A 24,081-nucleotide genomic window follows, 5' to 3' on the forward strand; every position below is an offset into this window, starting at 1 on the left:
ATATCCCCCCTCCCTTCTTACCTTATGTAGGGAGCGGGGATCCTTGCTGCCATGTGCCATCCCTAGAGAGTGGAGAGTGAAGAGTGGTCCAGTGGAGAGTGAACTCTAGCCTGCGGGGCTAGAGTTAACTCTCGTGAGATCTGAGCGTTGCCGCGGCAACGCTCAGATCTCGCCAGAGGAACCTGGCGGAGCTGCTGTCTAGAGCTCCCCGGGTCCTCTCCTGCCTCCATTCATGCTGCTGTGGGCCGGTGAGGTGGATCTTTGATCTCCCCGCCGGCCCATGGAGGCTTAGAGCAGAGCCGACACTCAGCGCCGGTTCTGCGTGAGCTGACAGGGGAGAATAAAGTCCTGGGGAATAAAGTGTGGGAACCAAGATTCCCACCCCCCCAAAAAAATAATATACACTCCAGTGTGTGTATGTGTGTGTGTGTGTGTGTATATATATATACACACACACACACTGACACGCATACTCAAACACACACACATACACTCACAGACACACACACACACACTCACAGACACACACACACACACTCATACATTCATACACACACACATTCACACACACACACACACATTCACAGATACACATACACACATTCACAGACACTCACAGATACACATACACACACATTCACAGACACACACACATATTCACATACACACATATTCACATACACACACACATATTCACATACACACACACATATTCACATACACACATATTCACATACACACATATTCACATACACACACACATATTCACACACATATTCACATACACACATATTCACATACACACATATTCACATACACAGACACAGACACTATTATTTTTTTAATTAAAAAAAATGTCCACCCAGCCTCCCTACCTGGAGTGCTGGCGTGGACTTGTCCCTGGGGTCCAGTGGGTCGGTCGGCTCTCTCAATATCAGCCGCGGCGAGGGAGCTGTGAGCTTTCTGCTCCCTCTCGCCGCGCGGGCTGTCTGCTGTAGCTGGGAGCCGGAATATGACGTCATATTCCGGCTCCCAGCATCAGCAAGCAGCGCGCGGCGAGAGGGAGCAGAAAGCTCACAGCTCCCTCGCCGCGGCTGATATTGAGAGAGCCGACCCGGGGGGGGGGGGGGGGGGGACATGGGGGGAGCCTCTTGCCCCCCCCCCCTCCCATCCATGACAGGGGGGACATGGGGGGAGGAAGGGGGGCGCTGAGTGCCTGCAGGAACGGCGTTCCTGCACAAAAAAGTGCAGGAACTCCGTTCCTGCAGGACTCAATCCATAGGCGTGCCGCAGGGATTAGGCACACCCCGTGCGCACGCCTATGCACACAGCAATATATCAAGTGCTGGAATTACACCAGAATGAGGCAGGTACACTGACAGCTCTCTATCTGAAAAGCTGTATATTTTTTTCCATTGTAACAATAATCTGCACGCCTGCAGAGATTGTTAGTATTTCTGTCCAGGAAACTACTTCTAATTTAATCATCAACTACTAAAGAAGATATGGCAATACGTTAATGAACCATTGAACACTCAATGCAATGCAAAGTGAATGCAACAACTCAAAATCTTGAAAACTGCTATATTTCTAGCAATACCCCAAAATAAATGTTTATGCAGGCACACAATAAACACCTCCTCTGCCATGATATGTACCATCAATGTTAATTTATTACTAAGCAATTACACAAATCAAAGGACGAGTAAGCACTGTAACTTGAAGGGACACTATAGTCACCAGAACAATTTTAGCTTAATGAAGCAGTTTTGGTGTATAGATCATGTCCCTGCAGTCTCACTGCTCATTTATCTGCCATTTAGGAGTTAAATCAGTTTGTTTATGGAGCCCTAGTCACACCTCCCTGCATGTGACTTGCACAGCCTTCCTAAACACTTCCTGTAAAGAATCATATAATGTTTACACTTCCTGTATTGCAAATTCTGTTTTATTTAGAATTTCTTATCTCCTGCTCTGTTAATAGCTTGCTAGATCCTGCAGGAGCCTTCTGTATGTGATTAAAGTTCAAATTACAGAGCAGGAGACAAAAACTTTTAAGTTGCATCTGATTGAAAATGAATTAAAAAAAATTTGTGCAGGCTGTGAGTCACAGCCAGAGGAGGTGTGGTTAGGGCTGCATAAACAGAAACCAAAGTGATTTAACTCCTAAAGGGCAGTGAATTAAGACTTCAGTGGCATGATGTGTACACAAAAAATGGTTCATTAAGCTAAAGTTGTTTTGGTGACTATAATGTCCCTTTAAATATAACCAATACCATAATAATACTCACAAGCAGGATAGCTGAAAAGCTTGTTTAAAGAAATACACACACAATGCAAGTCAATATAGCACATAATGGGTTAAAAACATACCTGCCACCTACTAGCTGCATAATTGCACTTAGTTCTCTGGAACCTGAGATCTAACCGAAAACCCCTGGTAGCCATTTTTTTTGTTGTTAACCTAAAAATACTTGTCTATCTAGAATAATAATTGAATCATGTTTAAGTCCAAGTTTTAAAACTTTAAAATGTTCTGACTTCAAGAGACATTACCAGCAGAAACAAAAACAAAAAAAAAAAATTAGAAATTTGTATCATGGAGGGTTTGACGTAACAAAATGGTATTGATTGGTTACCGACGCTGGCTTGTAATTTATGCCTAAATTACAGAAGACTAAGAAAGTGTTGAATGAATTGACTGCAACTGTCTTAATACAACCAATGCCCAGTTCCAATGTTCCAATCAAAAGTCTGGCAATACAATAGCAACACATTTCTCAACACTGTAGCGTTACTTACCTTATCCAGGGGCCGGCCGCAGTCCTCTCTTCGAGCCGCGCACGGTCCTGCTGCTGCACAAGCTGTGCGCGGCTCATCCGACGGCTTCAATAGCAAGGCGGGCAGTGACCGCGAGAAGCAGTCACGTGTCCCGCCTGAATCTAAGAGCGCACCTCGGGTCTCGGGCGCGCTCTTGAAGAGACAGTGGGAGCCTAAATTGTCAAAAGGCTCCCATTGGCCCCTGTCATGCCACACTCCCCATACACTTACCTTTTGGGGTGTGGATATGACAGGAGCTAATCACATTAGTTTAGAAGCTATTTAAACTTACCTCTCCCTTTACTCCCTGCCCTATCGTGGTTTCTGTTTCAGTTCCCTTTAGCGCTTGTTGTGTTCAGTTGTGTTCCTTCATATTGACCTTGGCTTTGTATTGACCCTGACTACGTTATCTCTTTATCCTTATCTGTTCTTTTTGCCGGCTTGCTGTTTACTATGTACCAGACCCTGGCTAGTCCTAGTTTACGCGGTCTCTCTGTGCCCTTGACCTCGGAACGTTCCTGACTGTCTCCTCTCATATACGTCGAGTCCGGCCATTCTAAGGTCCGGTAGACGTATCTCTCCTCTGTGTTGTCTTTTGTCGAGTTGAATCCTGCGAGTTGGGTTATATATTCGTTACAAGCACAACTTGATCAGAAATGACATAGCAGACCTCGGGAAGATGGAAATATTCAGTTTCAAAACCACAAGGACGAACCCAGCGGACAAATAATCCTGGCCAGTACAACTACTCGTAAGATATAAAATTCTTGTTCTTGCTTTCAAATCTCTACATAATGCTGCTCCCATCTTTCTATCCTCCCTAATACACAAGTATGTCCCATGTAGGCCCCTACACTCTGCCGAAGACCTGCGTCTATCCTCTGTTTGCACTCCCACCTCTGATGCTCGTATCCAAGACTTCTCTAGGGCTGCACCGCTCCTATGGAAATCCCTTCCCTTTTCCGTTAGATGCTTACCAAGTCTCCACTCCTTCAAAAGATCATTAAAAACTCATTCACAAAAGCATATCAATTAAACTGTTATTGGCTAAAAAAAAAAAAAACAAAAACAAAAAAAAAAAACGCTAAGTCTTCATTAAATACTATTCTACCCATCTACTTCCCTAATGCTTCCCTTACCTTTTGTGTCACTTTATCCCACTCCCTCTAGAATGTAAGCTCATTCAGCAGGACCCTCAACCCCTCGGTTTCTGTGTGTAAAACTTGTCTGGTTAAAATTACATGTTTGTTAGTCCACCCATTGTAAAGCGCTATGGAATTTTTTGGCGCTATATAAAAATAATATGAATAATAATAATAATAATATGAATAATAATAATAATAATAACTACTTTATGAGTCCAGCTGTACATACTACATTGGAGATACCACAGAACTTTGTCTGGGAGCAATATAAACCGAACCACCTATTCCATGAGGAAGCTACAGCCCATGGTAGATAGCATTGGAGAGCCATCAGAATCCAAGACCGCAGCAAGGCATGTACACAGGGAGCAGCTGGGTGATCTGGTAGTGTCTTGTAACACAATGGGCAATTGAGACCACAACACTGAAAATGTGAGTAGCATTCAAGTCTCGTCTGAGAATAGAAGGTCGTCAGGTACTGGGCCCCGGATTCACCAAGTTGAGGAAGCCATCCATGAGACTGAGGCATATGGACAGAAAGAGGTGAAAAGTGTCCCTGAGTCCACACAATTGCAATAATTGTCGGGGACAACAAGCAAAAGTGGTGTCATCACAATTGTACTTTCAAACCTTTTTTATTACATCAACATGTGTTTAGCTGGTCACTGAGACGATCATCTCTTGCTCCATAATAAGGAAAGGGTAAACGCTACAGATTTTATTTTTACAAGAACTTTACAGCCAGGCCTATTGGCTAATATAAATAGTTCACGCAACTCCTTTATATTTAATAGAAGTATGAACTAAAGGGGGCTCAAATCAAAGGATAAAATGCCCCCTGGGATAAAAGTTTATTTTTAAGCCCTTTCCAAATAACTGAGCACAAGCAAAGTTGTATGAGAGCAGCCAATATGGCTTGGCAACTGACAACTCCGGAGCTCTGTATCTCCACCGTATCAAGACCTCCAATATCTTGTCTCCTTGTAACACTATATAAAACAAATGTAAACTGTGACTGCTCTGTGTATGAGCAAACATATTCACCGCATTCTGCACTATTGCAGATGTTGCTGTAAAAACGCACATTATTGCCATAGAATATGCCCACTGCATGCAGTGTTGTGGCATTTCAGTACTGGAAGAAAAACATTAAAACTAAATCATATAAGCATTGCACTGGAGCAGGACAGATTGCTCAAGCATTGGCGGAGTACTCTTCCATATTAATGTCTTTCACGGGTTTTAAGTTTCCATGTATCTATACAATCCATTCTTCCATAGTTCACACCCCCCTGAAGATAAGGTTTCATTTCATTATTGATCCAATTGTGACATGTATCATAAGACTGGTTGGCTGTATATCTATATAATGATCATGTTGCAAAACAAGCCAAGCCAGCTACAGCTTTTATACTAAAAATAGAACGGAAACCAGTTTTAGGACACTCCACAACCTGACTTTTAAAATCAGTCTTCTTTAAATAATATAAATCGCCAACGGCAGCAACAGACATAACAATACAATTTATGAAACTATAAAATGTTGTTGGAATATATTAGAGTAAAAACAGCTATGATGTAAAATCAGATGTATAGGCAGAAACTTTTAGTTCAGCTAAAAACCAAATATGAGCAATTATGAGCTATCCATGTAGTACAATTCACTGCTTAGTAAATACTCTCCGTAGCATCTAGTCATTAAACCGTGAATGGCAGTGAATTGAAAACAAAATTAAAAACAATATAGTTCAAAATAAAATTATTTGGAAAAATTCTCCAACTCAACTATAGTCACAGGTTGGGCATTTTATGCCAGAATTTTACAATTTGATTTTAGTTTAGTAAATAAACCTACATCTATTGAAAACATAAATAATAACATAGCACATAACATACGTTACTCACCTCTCTTGTTTTTTGTTCCGTGTCTTTTAGCTGTCGCTAACTCCTGCTCGATCTTCTTTTCCAAATATTCCTGCTTCTTGGTAAGCATTTCTTCTGTCTCTCTGAGTTTAAAGAGAGCCTCCTGGGCACTGGGCCCTTTCTGATTTTTGGATCCAGAGGATTTAAACAACTTGGTGATCTTACTCATTTTTGCTTCGATTTGTTATCTAACAGCTATTAAAATGTACCCATACACGAATAATGTCGGATCAACACTCTAATTGTGAAGTTACAAGGTATACACTAACAGGTGACCTAAGCAGTCAGACACCTGTCATTTCCTGGCTTGTGAAAACTTGAAAAGCAGCTTTGATCAAACATCAACCTGGGAGAGGCCAAGAAACGGGGAGGGAAGACAAGCAAGCAGTCAAGTGACATATTACGTTACTGAATACCTGATTGTGATACCATTCTCTCCCACACCTGCAAAGGTGAACTGAATGACGAGAACACTAAAAGGGCAATACACTAAAATGTGCATTGGCTAGGAACTTAAATCAAAATGATTTTCATATTGTAGGCCAAAGTAACTGAATTGGAAAAACGATCAGCTATTTTCACATTTTGGCTACGTGGTTAAAAATGTTACATTCACTTTGAAATCACATGTAATTTAGTGTATATTGTCCATATATGAATTTAGCATTATTTTACATTAGTAGATACTAACAAGAAATAAAAACAAATCGACAATTTGCACACCTTGTAGTATATTGTGGAAAACAATGATAATAATAAAATAATCACCCATACTGATTGTGGACTACGAAGCGTACATAACATTTTTATTTCTAATTTCCCATTTGCGGCATTGCACTTGGAAGTAAGCATTAAGTAATACTGAAATGTAAGACTTGTGCACAGTGGAAATTTTCAGTTTATCTGAAAATAAATGTCAATTCGTCCAAAGCAAATTTCATCCATTAGTCAAGTCGGAATTTCCATTTGGATGCATGGAATGTTGCAGTCGCTGGCAAATCTTTCTTTGATTAATAAAGTAGATAAGTCCCAATTACTGATTGCCAAATATACTGGTATTAAATTAAGAAGGAGGCTGTGTTTAGTAGATAGCTCCCTAGTTTGGTATCCTTAAGTATGGCAATCCCACATAAGGATACCAAATCAGGGAGCTATCTACTAAGCAGCTGAAAGATCAAAGGAAAAGGGCTTTTCTTAATTTTGATCTTTTAGACGTTTAGTTTATCAGCCGTCAGTAGTTAACTCCCTAAATAAAACTGGTACTCTTATGAGGGATTGCCATATTTTAGGGTACCAAAGTAGGTATCTGTATAGTCAATATAGCTCTCTTATTTGATATCCTTAAATATGGCAACCCAGCATTAGGATACCGAATTATAAAGCTGTCTATTAGCCAACTGACAGCTCAAAATAAAGAACAGCGCTCTTTTCATTTTGGTCTTTTGGCCATTTAGTAGATTGTTTCTTCATTTGGTACCCTTATGTGAGATTCCCATATTTGAAAGGGTACACAAGGCACCAAAACAACATTTGCTTAATGAAGCAGTTTAGGTGTAGAGACCATGACCCTGCATGACCTATACTGCTAAATTCTCATCAATATAGAGGTTAAATCACTTTAGTTTCTGTTTATACAGCCCTAGCCACACTCCCCCTGACTGTGACTCACACAACCAACATGAATAAATTGTTTAATTTTCAATTAGATGTGAAAGGACATTGTTTTTACTTTAGGAGTATTTATCTCCTACACCAGGCTTCCCCAAACTCCGGCCCTCCAGATGTTGCTGAACTACAACTCCCATGATTCTCAGCCTATATATTTCTTTCATAGAATCATGGGAGTTGTAGTTCAGCAACATCTGGAGGGCCGGCGTTTAGGGAAGCCTGTCTTACACTATTAATTGAACTTTAATCACACACAGAAGCATCATGCAGGCTTTAGCAGGCTATTAACAGATTAGTTTATTTTTTCATTGTACATTTCTAGTTTCAATTGCGATTCTTCCAAAAATAAATGCTTAAGTCTAGATTCCAGTATCTTTTTATAGTTTATATATCTGAAAAAGTAAAAATATCTTATATATAACATAAAATTACTGCAAATAATCTCAGTGTTGTTCATTTAAGAGGCAACATCTCAGCTATAGCAAGCACAAAATCCATATACCGCTGCATAAAAGCCTTTTTTTTTTTTTATCCTGATAATCCAGATAGTTGTATGCAGGCACAGGCAAACTTCAATTAAAATGTTACCAAACAAGTTTAAGAAAATCTGTATACCGCAGAGATGCACTAGGGTCAAAGTTATTTATTTGAAACATCCCTAATTACAGCCACAATATAGCATACCTCTTAAAATATGATATTAAACTGGTATAAAAGGACGAGGGGCTTGGACTTGATTAGTGCATATGGTTGAAGGAGTGTGTGGGATCAATGATATCAGTATTTTTTTTACTGTAAAAACAATAAGGATGTGGAATTATCTGCCTGAAGAAGTGGTTTTATCAGAGTCCATACAGATGTTCAAACAGCTACTAGATGCATACTTACAAAAACAGAATATTCAAGGATATAAATTTTCAATGTAGGGTAACAACTGCTTGATCCAAGGATTAATCTGACTGCCATTCTGGGGTCAAGAAGGATTTTTTTCCCCTAGTTTGTTGCAAAATTGCAAGTGCTTCAAAATGTTTTGGGTTTTTTTTTTTGCCTTCTTGTGGATCAACAGCAAGAAACAAATGTGAGAAAGACTGAACTTGATGGATGCAAGTCTCTTTTCAACTATGTAACTATGTAACTGTACTTTGCAATATACACTAGACCATATGTTACTCAAGAGCTGTAAAACCTTTGTTTTAGTGAATTTTTACTGGTTTGTAATGTAAAAGGCATCCTAAACACCAGAGGTCTTGCTGTGGGTTTGATTTGCAGGTTAAACCCTGGATCTCCACAGTTGGTGGAGGGGGCAGGAGGACATTAGTACATGAAAAAAATGTATGTCAGGCAGCTCAATTAGACTACTTATAATAATATATGTATATATTTTGCAGTCCACTGATTGGCTCATTTTACACCCTTTTGGTTTTCTGTATCGTATTCCCCAAAATAGTTTGGCTGAACCACATTTTTCCACTGTGTACAAATCGAATCACCAGCTCTCTGTTAGTATAAGGGTCATTATGTTTTTTTGGTTCAAGTGGGTCCAGGCTCTGGTTACCTCTAGGATTCCTAGTTTTGTTAAACTCCTCAAAAATAATTTGCTACAGAACACAGCAGCCTTCTAACACCATGACCACTACATCATGGAGTAGTTTAATGCTTTGACTGCCCAAGTTCTCCAGAAATATCACTGCCATGACTACTAAATTTCTTGCAATTACCCGGTTAACTTCACAGTTTCCCCCAGTAAAGAAAAGATCTAAGGGTCCATTCTCATCCCCAAACTATGCAAACGGAGCAGTCTGGAGTTCAGTGTCTTCTATGTCTACGTCAATGTTTTTTTTTTGGTGCTGGTGGTGGCTAAGAAAATATTTGCATGGGTGGGAGGTGGATTATTAACTTTCTAAAGGGGGTTAGTCCTGTGGAAGACATAGAATAGGTTATTACTCTCCCGCCCCTGTAAAGGAATCATGAATGGAATCTTTTACCCTTTGTTAAAGTTGAACTTCAAGTTTCCAAACATTCGCCTACTGTGCTTTCTGCGGAGTGCTTGAATGATGATACTACCACTCCTAAATGTGGTTATAGACAGTAACTGAAAAGTGCAAACTAAATAAACTACAAAGTATCTCTCAGTACAGTAAGGTGAATGTAAAATGCGTCGGTGCAAAGTAAAATAACGAATGCCTAGCTCTTTGAAAAGGTTAGTGTCTTGTTTAATATGTTGGAAATATTCATGGTTCTCACTGTTGGAAGTCTTTTAGAAACAAAAAACCTTTTAGAAACAAAAAAATCTGCAAAAACATGGGCGGGCCTGACCAGCATGACGGACGGTCTCAACATGCAGGAGCTCCCAAGCAAACTACTCACCCAAGCGTCAAATCGAGACTCCTGCCGCTCACAACCCGATCCCAAAAGGGACTTACTTATTGCAAACGACGGCTGGAGCGTTCCGGTCCGGAAAAATGGGATGCCGGCCGCCAAAAGCCTTGCAGAGCGGTTGCGGTCTAGCGGGGGCTACGGGTGGGAGAGGCGGCCGATCTCCTGTCCCCGATCCCCCCACCCAGCAGGGCCACACAAAGCCCCATTCCCTCCCCTCTGGGCCGGGGGGGACATCCCGGTCCACACTCCACTACTCACAGAGTGGGTGGCCCCTGGCAGACAAAGCATCAGAACCAGACGCACAAGATGGCGGACTTACCCACTGGCCACAGCCAAGCAAAGCGACTACACACTCAAAGCAGACCGGCGTCCCAGGGGGACCTAGCGGCAAATCTTGATGCCATCCTGGAAGCCTTCTGGGCGAAGCTGGCGGCTAAAGCGGCAGATCCCCATCGGGACCCCCCAGCAGAACAGAGGCGGGCAGCACAAAATGGTCGCGGATCACACAGCGGCATTCAAAGGTGTCTAGCGCCCGCCACTAGTGCCAACCGCCTTCCTTCGGCCGGGAGCCACATGAGACCAGCTCGCCGGCGGCGACCAAGTAAACGGAGCATGCCACCCACCCCCACAATCCGCCTCATGAGGCGATCAGCGCTGTCGGTGGGGGGGCCCACACAGTGGCGATCAGGCAGACAACAAAGCATAGCGACACAGAGGGTGGCACTGACGACGACCAACACTGGACCCCCCGTTACCGCTTGGCCTCGCTGGCCCTCACGTGTGCCCAAGGCCCTATCACGCAAGCACAAGCACACCTCCAGGCCTTCGCTCAACACTTGCTCCATGAAGAGCCTGCATCCCCAAATATACCGGACCAGTACAGCACAGAGGGGACGCAGATCCTACTCCAGAGACACTGCAGGAACTGTTAACCCTGGCACCGAACACTCCATGGGACCACCACTACCAATACATGTGTGTTTTTCTTTGTGCGTTCTTTCTGCTTTTATTGCTTTTCCCTTTATTATAATGGCGGGACTCATTTAGGCGGAGGGTGGGCCGCACACAAGGTTTCACATACAGCCACAAAGCATACTGGTGTCACAAATGAGTAGAAAAGCCGGTAACCTACCTAAACGAGAACCTAATCTACTGAACCATGTATAACAATGTGCTTCTTGAACTACTTCTATTGTTACAGTACTCTATAAAGATCAGACATGCATATCCACCCTGATACCATGATGTTCCCCACGGCATGGAAAAGCTTGCTTGTTAATTGTATGTCTAACCTTCCACCCAATGGCTCCCAGGGGCCAAACGGCCATACCAAGCCAAGGCATTGGCTGACGGTGCCACATGTCCCCGAGCATGGTACCCGTGCACATACCCAAGGACTTGCTGCCGCCTAATACCTTGTCAGGTTATAGTTTAACACCATCGTTAATTTTATGTTCAGTTATTTCTATGTTTGAGACTGTCATTGCCTGCATAAATCTATGCCTACACTCGATACACTAACAGGGCAGCGATCCAGGGGTTGAACCAGCAGTCAGTCAGTCTGCCAGCATGTCCACAGCGGATTGTTATATGTCCAACTAATGCGATGCACCATATAGTCTGCACCAGAGAGCCTTACACGCTTGTCACACCTGCGACCATGGCCTCCCCCCAACGCATACACGCGACACTAAAATAGACACTTAAATTTTGACGCAATCTAAACCAATGCAACCATTTTCGCTAAGGTCACAATGCCTTACTCAACATTTAATGCATACCTTACTCTATCTTCATATGAATAACCGATGTATTATCTAATTATACTACTCGTAGAAACATACTAGTAATGTTAAACGAATCCATAAAACGGAAAATGTGCAAATTTAACGTGCCACTGTTCAACTTGATTATATGTGTATACGCTGTTGTGGCGTCTGAAAATGCTGTTACCACCTGCACAACAAAAATAAACAATTATAAAATCTGCAAAAAGAACATCTGAAACAAGGCTTTCTTTTAGATTTATTATTGGACATGACATTTGCACCTTGGTCACTTTTTTTCTTACATCCACTAAAGAATGAAAAGCAAAAAAGTGAGGAACAAAATCTTATTTTCATGCTGATCAGTAGGCTCCATTAGAGAGGAAAGCCCCGAACATCTTCAGACGTAAGGAAAGAGCGCTCTTATATAAAAGCTTTCTCTCGTCGTCACTTTATCTGTGATTCGGCTTTAATCAAATCTTTTATTTCTGAGCTGCCTGACAAACAAGATGGCTACATTCCACATGCTCTCCCGGTTCAACAGAATCTTTGTTTCCATTCTGCGGTAGATAAATATATTTTGCGAGTATTGTGGAACCTAGGTCTGAATTTCTGTATAAGCATAGACAACCTTCAAGCTGATTATCCCGCACTGTTAATTTGCAGGGATATTTAAATGAGATTTAAATTGTATTTGTCTTCTCGCATGGTAATTTGGTTTTATAGTTGTTTTTCATCCTCCCTTTCCCATTGAGGTTCTTATCTGCCTCTTGACAGCACTTGGGAATTTTACACTTTATGCAACCCAATCCCCTGAAACATTTACACTGCCAATCTCCTCCGCAACGTAATTCAATAGAGTTCTGCTAATTTAAAATAAAAGAGCATTGTTTGTGGAAGGCAAAATGTGCATCGTGAATTAAAAATAGAAAACCTGACACCTGGAATTATGATGTTAATGAACAGTTTGTCAGTGGGATAATAATAAATAAATCACATAAAAAGCTTATAAAAGAAATGTTTAGTTTCTTTGTCATGCAAAACAGAATTTGCAAGAATATCACAAAAATTATTCAACAAAATACTCCTGCATTGTATTTATCCTTCAGTACACTGCTTGATTCTTCGTAGAACTTTACTAAAGTACAGATAAAATAAGAATACATTTAGACAGTCACCGTCGCAGACCTCAAGGGTTCTAGGAATATCATTACATTACACCCACCTGAATACACGCTGCTGTAACATGGCCCTGATTTAGATTTGCTCTGTTACTTCTGAGTATTTCAATCTTTTATGAAATACTCATATTGACTGCATTGGAATTTCACTGAACTTTGAGCAAATGGAAAGTTTGCAAATGGCAAATCTTCTAAAATCAACGTTTGTCAGTCACAGGGAAACCTGTGAGGAAAGGCACCTGCTAGCCCATCATGTGAGACGTCCTGATACCGGAGAAACTGACGGAAGCGAAGCACAGAGAGATGGACACAGGTTTCTTCAGGAAGGAAGAGATTCTTTATTGGATCACCGATCGGGACTCAGAGGGACTAACGTCACCAAAATACAGCAAGTTCTGAGCCCCGGACAATAGTGCAGGCTCCTTATATAGGCACATAACTCCTCCCATATTAAGCTCCACCCGCACATTCTCTTAACCAATCAACACAAATAAGAATTAACTTCCTGTTTGACCGCATGGCTTGTCCAGCACAATGGAGGAGGGGGAATACTACATCCTGTATTCTTGCACATGCTCCGTACACTACTGATCGTATCTTGCCTCGTGCAACCAACTGATCGATACGTCAGCATATGCACGTACACATGCCACGTGGTAATCTCGGCCTACTAAATTTATTTTTACCGAGATTCCACCACATTCCCCCCTTTGATGCCTCTTGATATTTCACAATTACTTGAGGCATCACTTAACCTTGGTTTGCTTACACCGCAAGTTACCTTGAACCAGACCAGACTTATCTTATGATGTGAATCTTCAACACTCATCTTCTTGCATTGGTTCTCCCTGATTTAGAGCCTTATACTTATAAATCGCCATTATCTGTGCAGCAGCCTTCCTCTCTGCTATATTTCCTATCAGGCTTTGCACAGACCTAACTACTAAGGGTATAAGACACGGCAGGAGTAGACACAACATTAAAATCAGTAGGACTCCACCTACCACTGCCTTAAGCCATCCAAACCACTCATACCAGCTACCAAACCAACTACTTGGATTATACCCTTTCCATACCTGAGTAGGCACATGCGCTAGTTTAACCATATGGCTAGTAAGCTCAGCTATTGCTTGCCCTTCGTCATCTATTTGAAGACAGCAATTGCTCAGGTTAAACTTCCCACATACACCTCCCTCTACTGCCAAAAGGTAATCCAAGGCTAATCTATTTTGGTAGACTGCTGTCCTCATCCTGGTGTTATGCTTTGCTAGAAGATTGAGCGCTTGTGATGTCTCGTTAGTAATAATCTCAACCACCGCCTGTAATCTTATAATACGGTTGAGCATATAAATAGGGGTTCTGTAACCAAAGGTACCATCCTCAGCCCACGTGGCTGGCCCATAATAATCTATGAGACGCTGGGGAGGCCATTCATTATCTTCCCAGGCGCCTATCTCTATGGGTCCCCTTTTCTTTTTTTTTTGTCAATCTTTCTTTTATTAGAGGCAAATAAGATGGGATACATAAGAGAAATTGGGGGAAACGTGCAAATGAATTACATTATAGGATCGGTACAGCAAGATTAAATGACATTTCCTGAATTACGGTGCCTCAATTTTTAAATTTTTTTGTCGTTAAAACAGTAGTTAGAAAATACAGGCTAAGGATCATAAGATCCGGTAATTAACATGCTAAAATATTAGAGGTCCTACAGGTGATTTCACGTGTGTAGACAATAAGCTTACAGTTTAAAGAAACAGGGGTTAAACATTAGATTAAATGTTATAAAAAGTACATTAATGCTTATAATGTGATTTGCAGGTCTTGTGGTACACTTAATAGCAATGAATAAGAATGACATGCTTTGCACACAGGATATGGACTGAGGCTTAAGTCACAAAATAAAAGTATAGACTATTGGTACAGTAGTTTGTTAATTAAGTAAACGCTAAATATGACATGCTGTTTAGTCATGTCTAGAGTGAATGAGCATATAATGCTTAGCTAGCCTAGGAGAAGATCTAGACAAGTAAGAAAGGTATTAACATATAACAATTGCTTTATCGTCTTCACATATAAATCTCGTGAGTTTGCTCTAGTGCATTGCTTGGCCAGTCACGTGGTCTAAAGAATAGTGCAGGAGTGGCGTGGGGTGGCGTGTGATCGCTGCAATGGGTACCAGGGTACCGTATAGGCCATTGTGGTCTGTGTCGCTGTATTGCATGGTACTTGCTAGGATGGTTGTACCGCTAAACATAGCGCTATGGAAGTGCTAGGCGCATGCGTATGTCGTGCAGGGTGGGTGTTCAAGTGTAGCATGAGATATCATAGAAATATATAAAACACAACACCTAAAACTGCATTGCTAACATTTGCAATTAAAACGAGTACTACGCTAACAGGATTAATGATCAAAACTTTAGGTATCGCGGAATCATGCATAGTAAAGGTGGTCTGAACACATCCAAGTAGTTAACAAGTTAAGAGTACTATCTATGGTATGAGGTAACAATTATAACCACAGGCTGGATCGATACTGGTAAAGTTTACTTAAGGTTTGTCACAGATCAGTCCGTGTACCAGGCAGCAGGGGAGGCGCGAGGGAGTCAGAGTTCTTCAGCCAATACCCCTTACCAGCCATCGAGGACAGGTCATCTTATGGTCGGGTGAGGCCAGTGCCATCGGGGCTGCCGATGGTGCTGCAAAGCGCTGGTCCCATGCGTCCCAGGGATGTAGTCTGTGAGGCTGATCAGTGCCTTGAGGGTTACCTCTGTGCTGAGTTGGTGTTGATTGCTTTGCTGGGTGGGAGATTGGACGGGTGGGTCGCCGGGTCCTGCCTCCGCTGTTGCCCCCCAACTTGTTGAGGCTGCTGCAGTAGTTGGCTCTGGCGGTGTGTCGTGGGATCCTCAGCGGTACCGTCGCTTGGGTCTTCGTGATGTGCTTGTGGTATCGGCGTAGGTTGCTCTGTGTGCTGGGAGTTGGTTCTGGTGAGTCGCTTGCTTGCAGCGGTTGTTTCGCCGGTCCGGGCTGTTTCCGTTGTGTGTGTGGGGATGCGCCCGGTGGGCCTTCCGCCGTTTTCCGTCGCTGAGCCCGCTTGTGTCTGCATTGTCGGGCGGCCATTTTGGGACCTCGTGGTGCCTGTCTGTAAGAGCTCCTTCGTGCAGCAGGTCGCATCCACGAGGTCACCATTCTCTCTGCTTGCCGGTGTGTGACACCCCTTTTCTGCAGGGCATATCTGAAGCTTGTGCAGAGGTGGTCGAAGGTCTCCAGTGGTGACCTGGGTGGCTGGGTGTGTGTGCTCCGCTTGCCCCGTTTGCGCCGAGCCGCCATTAAGGGTTTACCCTGTGGGGCAGTGTCCCCGGTTTGGCTCGTGGCTAGGTCGCCTGCTTGCTCCCAGTGTGGACCGGGATATCCCCCGCCGGTCCAAAGGGGGGGGGGGTAGGTTACAGAGATGTCGCTGGGTGGCTTTTGCGTCGGAGAGAGCGGCCGCCTCTCCCCGGTTTCGGCCTCAGTAGGCCGCGTTCGTTTCACCGCTTTCCCGGCCTCTACGGACCCCGGAGTGGTGACGCTGGGTTCAGGGGGGCACCCCCAGCGTGGGTGGCGCACCCCCGAGTGGCTTTGGGTGAGGTGATCGCCGCTTTGGCCCCGGATCGTGCCCGCTCGGCCGGAGCCCATGTTAGTTGCGTCCACCCGGCTCAGCGGTCAAGCTCCGCCCCTATGGGTCCCCTTTTCTTCCTATGATTCACATCATACACTTTAACACCTAAAGTCTCACCTGTTTCAATCGGTAACAAGAAGAAGGATGGTTTGAGCATACCCAACACACATGCCCCTTCCCAGTCCTGTGGCAACTCCGAATAGGCTTTCTTACCACAGATCCAGTACAAATTTGCTGGGGCTCTCCAGGTAGATGTGATGGATAAATCAAACCACACATCCTTTAAATTGGCGTATCTAGCAAACGGGTTAGATGGTTCTGAGACATTTGAAGCCGACCACCAAGTTGTATTCTTTGTATCATCATCATAAGCTTTTTGCCCTAGACAAGTTAATTCTCCTACAGAAGTATTATACATTATTCCTTTCCTTGCTATGCAAACATAACCTATGATGGAGGTCTTTAATCTCCACTCAGATTTACCTCTAACACTCATATGATAATCGGCTTGTGTAGATATTAGTTGGTCAACTGCCTCAGAACCGGACATTACCTCCTTTGCTTCCCAAGGCCATTGGTCTCCCATGTTAGTACCTCCACACACATAGCAGTTGGTAACATTAAGACTACCGGCAATACTTTCGGCTAAATCGATGAACAGGTTTTTAGCATTATGGGGGATCTTATTATCTATACTCATCTCTTCATAAAAGGAATGGTATACTTGATGAGTTTGGGAGGATACCGTATCAGTCTCTATCCCTATAAACAATAATGTCCCAGGATCTAAACCCGTCCCGTATATCTGAAACCCAAATAAATTGCCATATTTGTCTAAGAACTTATCGGGGTTATTTATAAGTATATGGATGGGATTACATTCCATAGACTTACAATATGGGCTAGTCGGCAACTTAGTCACTATCATGTCTTTGTCTACTGTCTGTCCCCAAGTCGCCCACCCCACACAAGACCAATATGGGCAAAAGTTATAGTCTTTATTTGGGCATCTAGGACTCACATATTTATTTTTACTACTGGGACAAATATATTTATCATTAGACCCATACGTCCTCTCCCATCTAAGATCCCCACATACATTCCACGGCTTTCTACCACTCGATATCGCTTTACACGCATCAAATAGCAGAACACCCGAAGAATGTACGGATTCTAACACCGTCTTGTTAATTAGGGTCCCCTGAGGATCTCCATTCCTGAGAGTCAACCAAATTGTACGAGGTTGATACTCTGGACTGAAGCACTTAGGTTCTCCTACTCCTAAATGGCACACACTATAGTCTATATTTAAGTATCTACATCTCGATACATCTCCTTTACACTCGTATTGTGAATGCCAAATTAGGGTTTGGGAAATATGGTTACCTGTTCTCGTAGTCTTAATGCATACCTCACAGCTAGGAGTGTCGGTACCTCTACCTTCCTGAATATAAAAACACATATAAATAAACACTATCAAAAGCACATCTTTCGCCGTCATCCTCAGTCTTCGTCCGTGCGAAGGCGCCTCAGCTTCCAGGATGTGAGGGCTGCAGGGAATGGAGTCCTGCTCGTCTTCACAGGTGTCCCTTCGAGACTTTCCTGGCTTATATACTATGTGTTGGTAAGCGGACAGGCTTTATTATGGCCTTCTCACTCACGCACCAAATCCCAAAAATAATAAAATTTGTAATCCACAATAGTTCCTCGTTATTCCGACTGAGTAGTGCGTTTTAACCGGATCTTGCAGGGATTCTCTGGATCTGCTGTAACTTGCCAAGAATCGACTGCTGCTGGTTTAACCCTGGAGTGATGTATCCACGGAGTCACTTCGGCTACTTTTATCGCTGTAGGGGTAGACAAAAGAACAACATAAGGACCTCTCCACTTGGGCCCTAACGGTACATTATTCCACTCTTTAATCCACACTTGATCTCCTGGATGATAACTATGAACAGGGGGATAAATATTCACAGGTAATCTATCTTGTACCCATTTCTGTACCTCCTCCATAGTCTTACCCAACTCTACAACCTGCTGCCGGGTAATTCCTTCTCCCAACTGACTCAAATCCCCCCTTAAGTTACCAAGTACGGGAGGTGGTCGCCCATACATAATTTCAAAAGGAGAGAGGCCCATCCTTCTGGTAGGGGTACTGCGGATTCGCAATAGAGCTATGGGTAAGAGAACGTTCCACTTAAGTTGGGTTTCCTGACACATTTTAGCCAACTGGTTCTTAATAGTTCTATTCATTCTCTCTACCTTGCCAGAGCTCTGGGGTCTATATGCAGTATGAAGCCTCCACTTTATACCAAGCATATGAGTCAGTTGTTGTAGGCACTGATGAACAAAAGCTGGACCATTGTCCGATCCTATAGAACAGGGTAGTCCATATCGGGGTATTATTTCTCGTAGCAGGAATCTTACAACTTCTCCTGCTTTCTCTGTACGAGTAGGACATGCTTCTACCCAGCCTGAATAGGTGCACACAATTACCAGCAGGTAACGATGTCCACCCGATTTAGGCATCACTGTAAAGTCTATTTGTAGATCGGACATGGGGAGTCCCCCCAAAAAATGGACTCCTGGTGGCTTTACTGGTCCTTGTCTTGCATTATTTTTAGCACACGTTACACATCTTCGTACAATGGCCTGAGTCAAGTTGGACAATCTTGGTATGTAGAAATGTTTTCTGAGAGATTCTTCAGTACTGTCTCTCCCAGAATGTGTCCCGTTGTGATAATTTTGGACAATTTCTACCGCTAGTGATGCTGGTATGACTATTCTTCCATCTTCTAGCTGATACCACTTGTTCTCCAAATACTTTCCCGGTTCAGTCTTTAACCACTCCTCTTCTTGAGCTGTATAAACTGGAGTCCATTGGGACAGTGGAGTTGGTATAAGAGCAGCTATATGCCCCACATACTCCTGTCTTCCTGATTCAGCAGCACGCTTGGCTGCACTATCTGCCATCCGATTTCCCTTGGTTACATCACCATCTCCTCTCAGATGCGCTCGACAATGTATGATACCGACTTCTTTCGGCTCCCACACTGCTTCCAATAGTTGTAGGATTTCAGCTGCGTATTTGATTTCTTTGCCTTCTGAATTCAGTAGTCCTCTTTCTTTATACAAAGCTCCGTGGGCATGAGTGGTTAAAAACGCATACTTAGAGTCCTTATAGATATTCACTCTTAAACCTTCAGCCAATTGTAACGCTCGTGTTAGTGCTATTAATTCTGCCTTTTGTGCTGATGTTCCTTTCGCCAGTGGCCGAGCTTCTATCACCTTGTCTATTGTTGTTACTGCATATCCTGCATAGCGGATCCCTTCTTTCACATAACTACTGCCGTCGGTATAATATTGAACATCGGGGTTCTGGATGGGAAAATCACGAAGATCTGGTCTACTTGAGAATACTTCATCCATTACTTCCAAACAATCATGTTGACTTTCAGTAGGTTGCGGCAAAAGGGTAGCTGGATTTAAGGTGTTTACAGTCTCTAAATGCACTCTTGGGTTTTCACACAACATTGCTTGATACTTGGTCATACGGCTGTTACTAAACCAATGATTTCCTTTGTAATCCAACAACGTCTGTACTGCATGTGGGACTCGTACATAAAGTTCTTGACCCAGAGTGAGTTTATCGGCTTCAGCTACTAGCAGGGCGGCTGCAGCTACGGCTCTTAGACAAGGTGGAAGTCCGCTGGCCACTGCATCCAATTGCTTAGACATGTAGGCAACAGGTCTTTGCCATGATCCCAAGTACTGTGTCAATACTCCCACAGCCATTCTTCTTTGCTCGTGTACATACAGGTAGAATGGTCGTGTGTGATCAGGTAGACCTAATGCTGGGGCACTCATCAAAGCCTTCTTCACATCTTCAAATGCCGTTTGCTGTTCTTGGGTCCATAAGAAGGGGTCGTGCTCTGTACCTTTGATAGCTGCGTACAGAGGTTTTGCCAGTATCGCATAGCTGGGAATCCATATCCTACAGAAGCCTGCTGCCCCCAAGAATTCTCGCACCTGTCTTCTATTCTTGGGTATTGGTATTTGGCAGACAGCTTCTTTTCTCTCTGGCCCCATAATTCTTTGACCTTCAGAGATATGGAATCCCAGATATTTGACAGTTGGCAAACACAACTGAGCCTTCTTTCTAGACACCTTGTATCCTGCCTTCCAGAGAATGTGTAGTAGATCGTGCGTTGCTTGCTGACAGATTTCTTTTGTAACTGCTGCTATCAACAAGTCATCTACATATTGTAACAATACACACTCTCCTGGGATGGACTCGAAATCCAGTAGATCTTGACTTAGGGCTGAACCAAATAGGGTAGGTGAATTTTTAAACCCTTGGGGCAGTCTTGTCCAAGTCATTTGGCGTTTTGAGCCCGTTACAGCGTTCTCCCATTGGAAAGCGAAAATACATTGACTTTCTGCGGCAATTCGGAGGCAAAAGAAGGCATCTTTGAGATCTAAGACTGTGAAGTAAGTAGCCCCGCCCGGACATAAAGCAAGCAGGTTATATGGATTGGGTACAACTGGATGTATACTAACAACCGCATCATTGACTGCTCTCAAGTCCTGCACAGGTCGATACTCATCTGTACCGGGCTTTTGAACAGGCAGCAATGGGGTGTTCCAGGGGGAAGTACAGAATTTTAGGATACCATACCGTATGAACTTATCCAGATAGGATTGGATGTTCTTCTTAGCCTTCTGCGGGATGTGGTATTGTCTTAGGCTCACTGGATAAACCCCAAGTTTTAGTTCAATTTTTATAGGTGGAATATTGCGGGCCAGTCCTGGTGGGTTGTTCTCTGCCCAAACTCCTGGTATATTAAATAATGTCTCATCACTCCTAGGGTTTTGGCTAGTCAACGCTGTATAAAGTCGCCACTCTTCTTCCTTTGGTACGGATAATGTCATGATACCTGAAGGTCCATTAAACTTTAAAGATGTTGTTCCATTTGGTAGGAACGTAATCTGCGCTTGTAATTTTGATAGCATATCACGTCCCAGCAATTGGACTGGACATTCAGGCATATAAAGGAATTGATGTTTTACTACGTGGCCTCCCAATGTACAGAGTCGACTTTTAAGAACCGGTTTTTCAGCACTTCTTCCAGTTGCTCCTATCACAGTAATAGTCCTTCCAGATGGAGGAGCAACTAGATTAGTCACCACTGAATGTTCAGCACCAGTGTCGATCATGAACGCACTCCTTTTTCCCCCTATTGATACATCGACCATAGGCTCCGCTCGACCAAGGGGGATGGAGCCCGGTCGGTATCAATAGTCCTCCATGACCGTGTCAGCCAATCCTACGAAGTCCCTACCTTCTCTATCGCGGGACCTTTGCGCTGCTGGAATATACCTGTCTTCCCTAACACTTCCTCTGTTCCCATTACTCCCTCTATAACCATTACTCCCTCCGGGGCCTCCTCTACCTCTCGCTCTGCCTCTAAAGTTTCCGTAGCCTGCCCTGGGTAGGTCTCTCTCGTACTGCTCTCTTTGCGGACATTCGTTCCTCCAATGCCCTTCTTCCTTGCAATACGCGCACTGATTCCTACTCAAAGGCTCCCTACTCCATCTACTATCGCCTCTATCTGGGCCCCGTCTATCTACGCCTGCGATCGCTACCGCTAGCATATCAGCCTTTTTACGCATCTTGCGCTCTTCCTCTTTCTTGCTTTCTGTTTCCCTATTCATATAAACTTTATTCGCTACCTCCATTAGTTGGGTGATTGACATACCTGCAAACCCTTCTAACTTTTGTAGCTTGCGCTTAATATCTCCGTAAGCTTGGCTGACAAAGGCGGAGTTCACCATTCGGGAATTATCTGCGTCTTCCGGATTAAAGGGGGTATACAAGCGGTATGCCTCCAATAATCGGTCATAAAAGACACTGGGCACTTCATCGCTTTTCTGAATCACCTCAACTGTCTTCGACATGTTAATAGCTTTCTTTCCTCCGGCTTTCATGCCAGCAATTATAGCGTCTCTATAGGCTCTGAGTTGAACCATATCAGCACCATTTACATTCCAATCGGGATCGGTGTTGGGATAATGTGTTGCGGCCCATGCTGATGGATTGGCTTGGTTTAAAGTACGGGCTTTATCCTCTAGTGCTTTAATGGCTGCTTGATTTATTCTTGTCCTTTCCTCATTGTTAAACAAAGTCATTAATAACTGCTGGCAATCAGCCCATGTCGGGTTATGTGTCTGTACTATTGAGGTGAACAGATCAGTCATAGCTTGTGGTTTCTCAGTATACGAGGAATTGTGGGTCTTCCAGTTTAAAAGATCGGTTGTCGTGAATGGGACGTATACAAAGACTGGGTCAGCATGTGCCATTTGGCCTGCGGCATCGATATAGGCTGGCCCAGGATTCAGACGAAGAGGCATCTGATAGTGTCTTAATTGTTGGGCACCGGTCAACTGTCGGGTCTGTATGGGGCTACGTGGAGGGGCGTCAGTCATAGGTTCCAGTCGGGGAGAAATAGGGTATGGGGATGTGGGAGCTTGGTTTTGGGAAAAGGTTGTAAATAGAACACTTCGAGTCGAGCTAGATGAAGCTTGACCGGAAGTCTGAAGTGGCGCCAAATCAGGATATTCGTTTTTAATGGGGGTTGGTTCTGATTCCGGAAGGGGAGATTTAGTACGAGGGGGGGTGGATCCTGTACTGGAGGAGGAAGCGGAAGTGGATGAGGGTAATGAGGGGAGGGTTGCAGGACTTCCTGCGTTTGCGTCACTTCCTCTTAACGGAAAGTAAGGGGGCGGCAAAGGGATCTCGGACTCAGGGGGCGTGTCCAAAATGGGCCTAACACCAGTCCTAGTGGACGAACAAGTCCTAGCTACCATGAGGCGACATTGCTCCTCGTGGCATGTCCGGAGCCATTTTGGCGAGTCATTTACGGCCTGTCTCCAACAATCAATATAAGGAAACTGGCCGTAAAGTTCAGGCCTACCCGATACAGCCACGTGTAAGCGCTGTACCAGAGTTGGATCCAAACTGCCACGTGGCGGCCATGCCGCAACCAAAGTAGGCCACTCCCTAGTACACAAAGTGACCAAACGTACAGGAGACATTTTAACCCCAAAATCACAAGTTTTGAATCCCTTTTTAAAATTCTTCACCATACAACCTAAGGGATCCGGGATCGTTGACTGCGACGCACCCATACTTAACAATGGAACGTCGCCGACAACGAATACTATACACGCGTACTATTCAACAGTCACACCCGTTTCCTCTGGCAACAGCACCACGTGGTACGGTTACCAAGTGAAACGTACACAATAACAATAAACACTCAGGGAATTCCCGTACACACACAGCTGTTACACCAGTCACTATATAATCAATATTATGCCCTTTGGCGTAACTATACAGTCACCCACGCTATAATTCTCTATATACGAATTACCCGTCTATAACACACCCCAGTAACATCGTCTTTTACAAATAGCGGTTACAGTACGGTTAGCATAGGTCAAAGCACAAGTTAAGGTCACAATACAATTATTAGTGGTTA

The 24,081-nt window shown here is 43.6% G+C and overlaps 1 protein-coding gene and 1 long non-coding RNA gene across 2 annotated transcripts in view; one reads left to right on the top strand and one right to left on the bottom strand.

The window, feature by feature from the left end:
* CHMP4C (charged multivesicular body protein 4C) overlaps positions 1-6,216 on the bottom strand; it is a 34,236-nt gene extending 28,020 nt beyond the window's left edge. Inside the window, exon 1 of the mRNA XM_063450354.1 lies at positions 5,871-6,216. Within this exon, the coding sequence (XP_063306424.1) occupies positions 5,871-6,057 (187 nt within the window). The 5' untranslated portion in view covers positions 6,058-6,216. The remainder of the gene's footprint in view (positions 1-5,870) is intronic.
* LOC134607801 (uncharacterized) overlaps positions 1-24,081 on the top strand; it is an 876,365-nt gene that overhangs the window by 773,954 nt on the left and 78,330 nt on the right. The window lies entirely within an intron of this gene.

This window comes from Pelobates fuscus, chromosome 4, assembly GCF_036172605.1.
Source record: "Pelobates fuscus isolate aPelFus1 chromosome 4, aPelFus1.pri, whole genome shotgun sequence".
Classification (NCBI taxonomy): domain Eukaryota; kingdom Metazoa; phylum Chordata; class Amphibia; order Anura; family Pelobatidae; genus Pelobates; species Pelobates fuscus.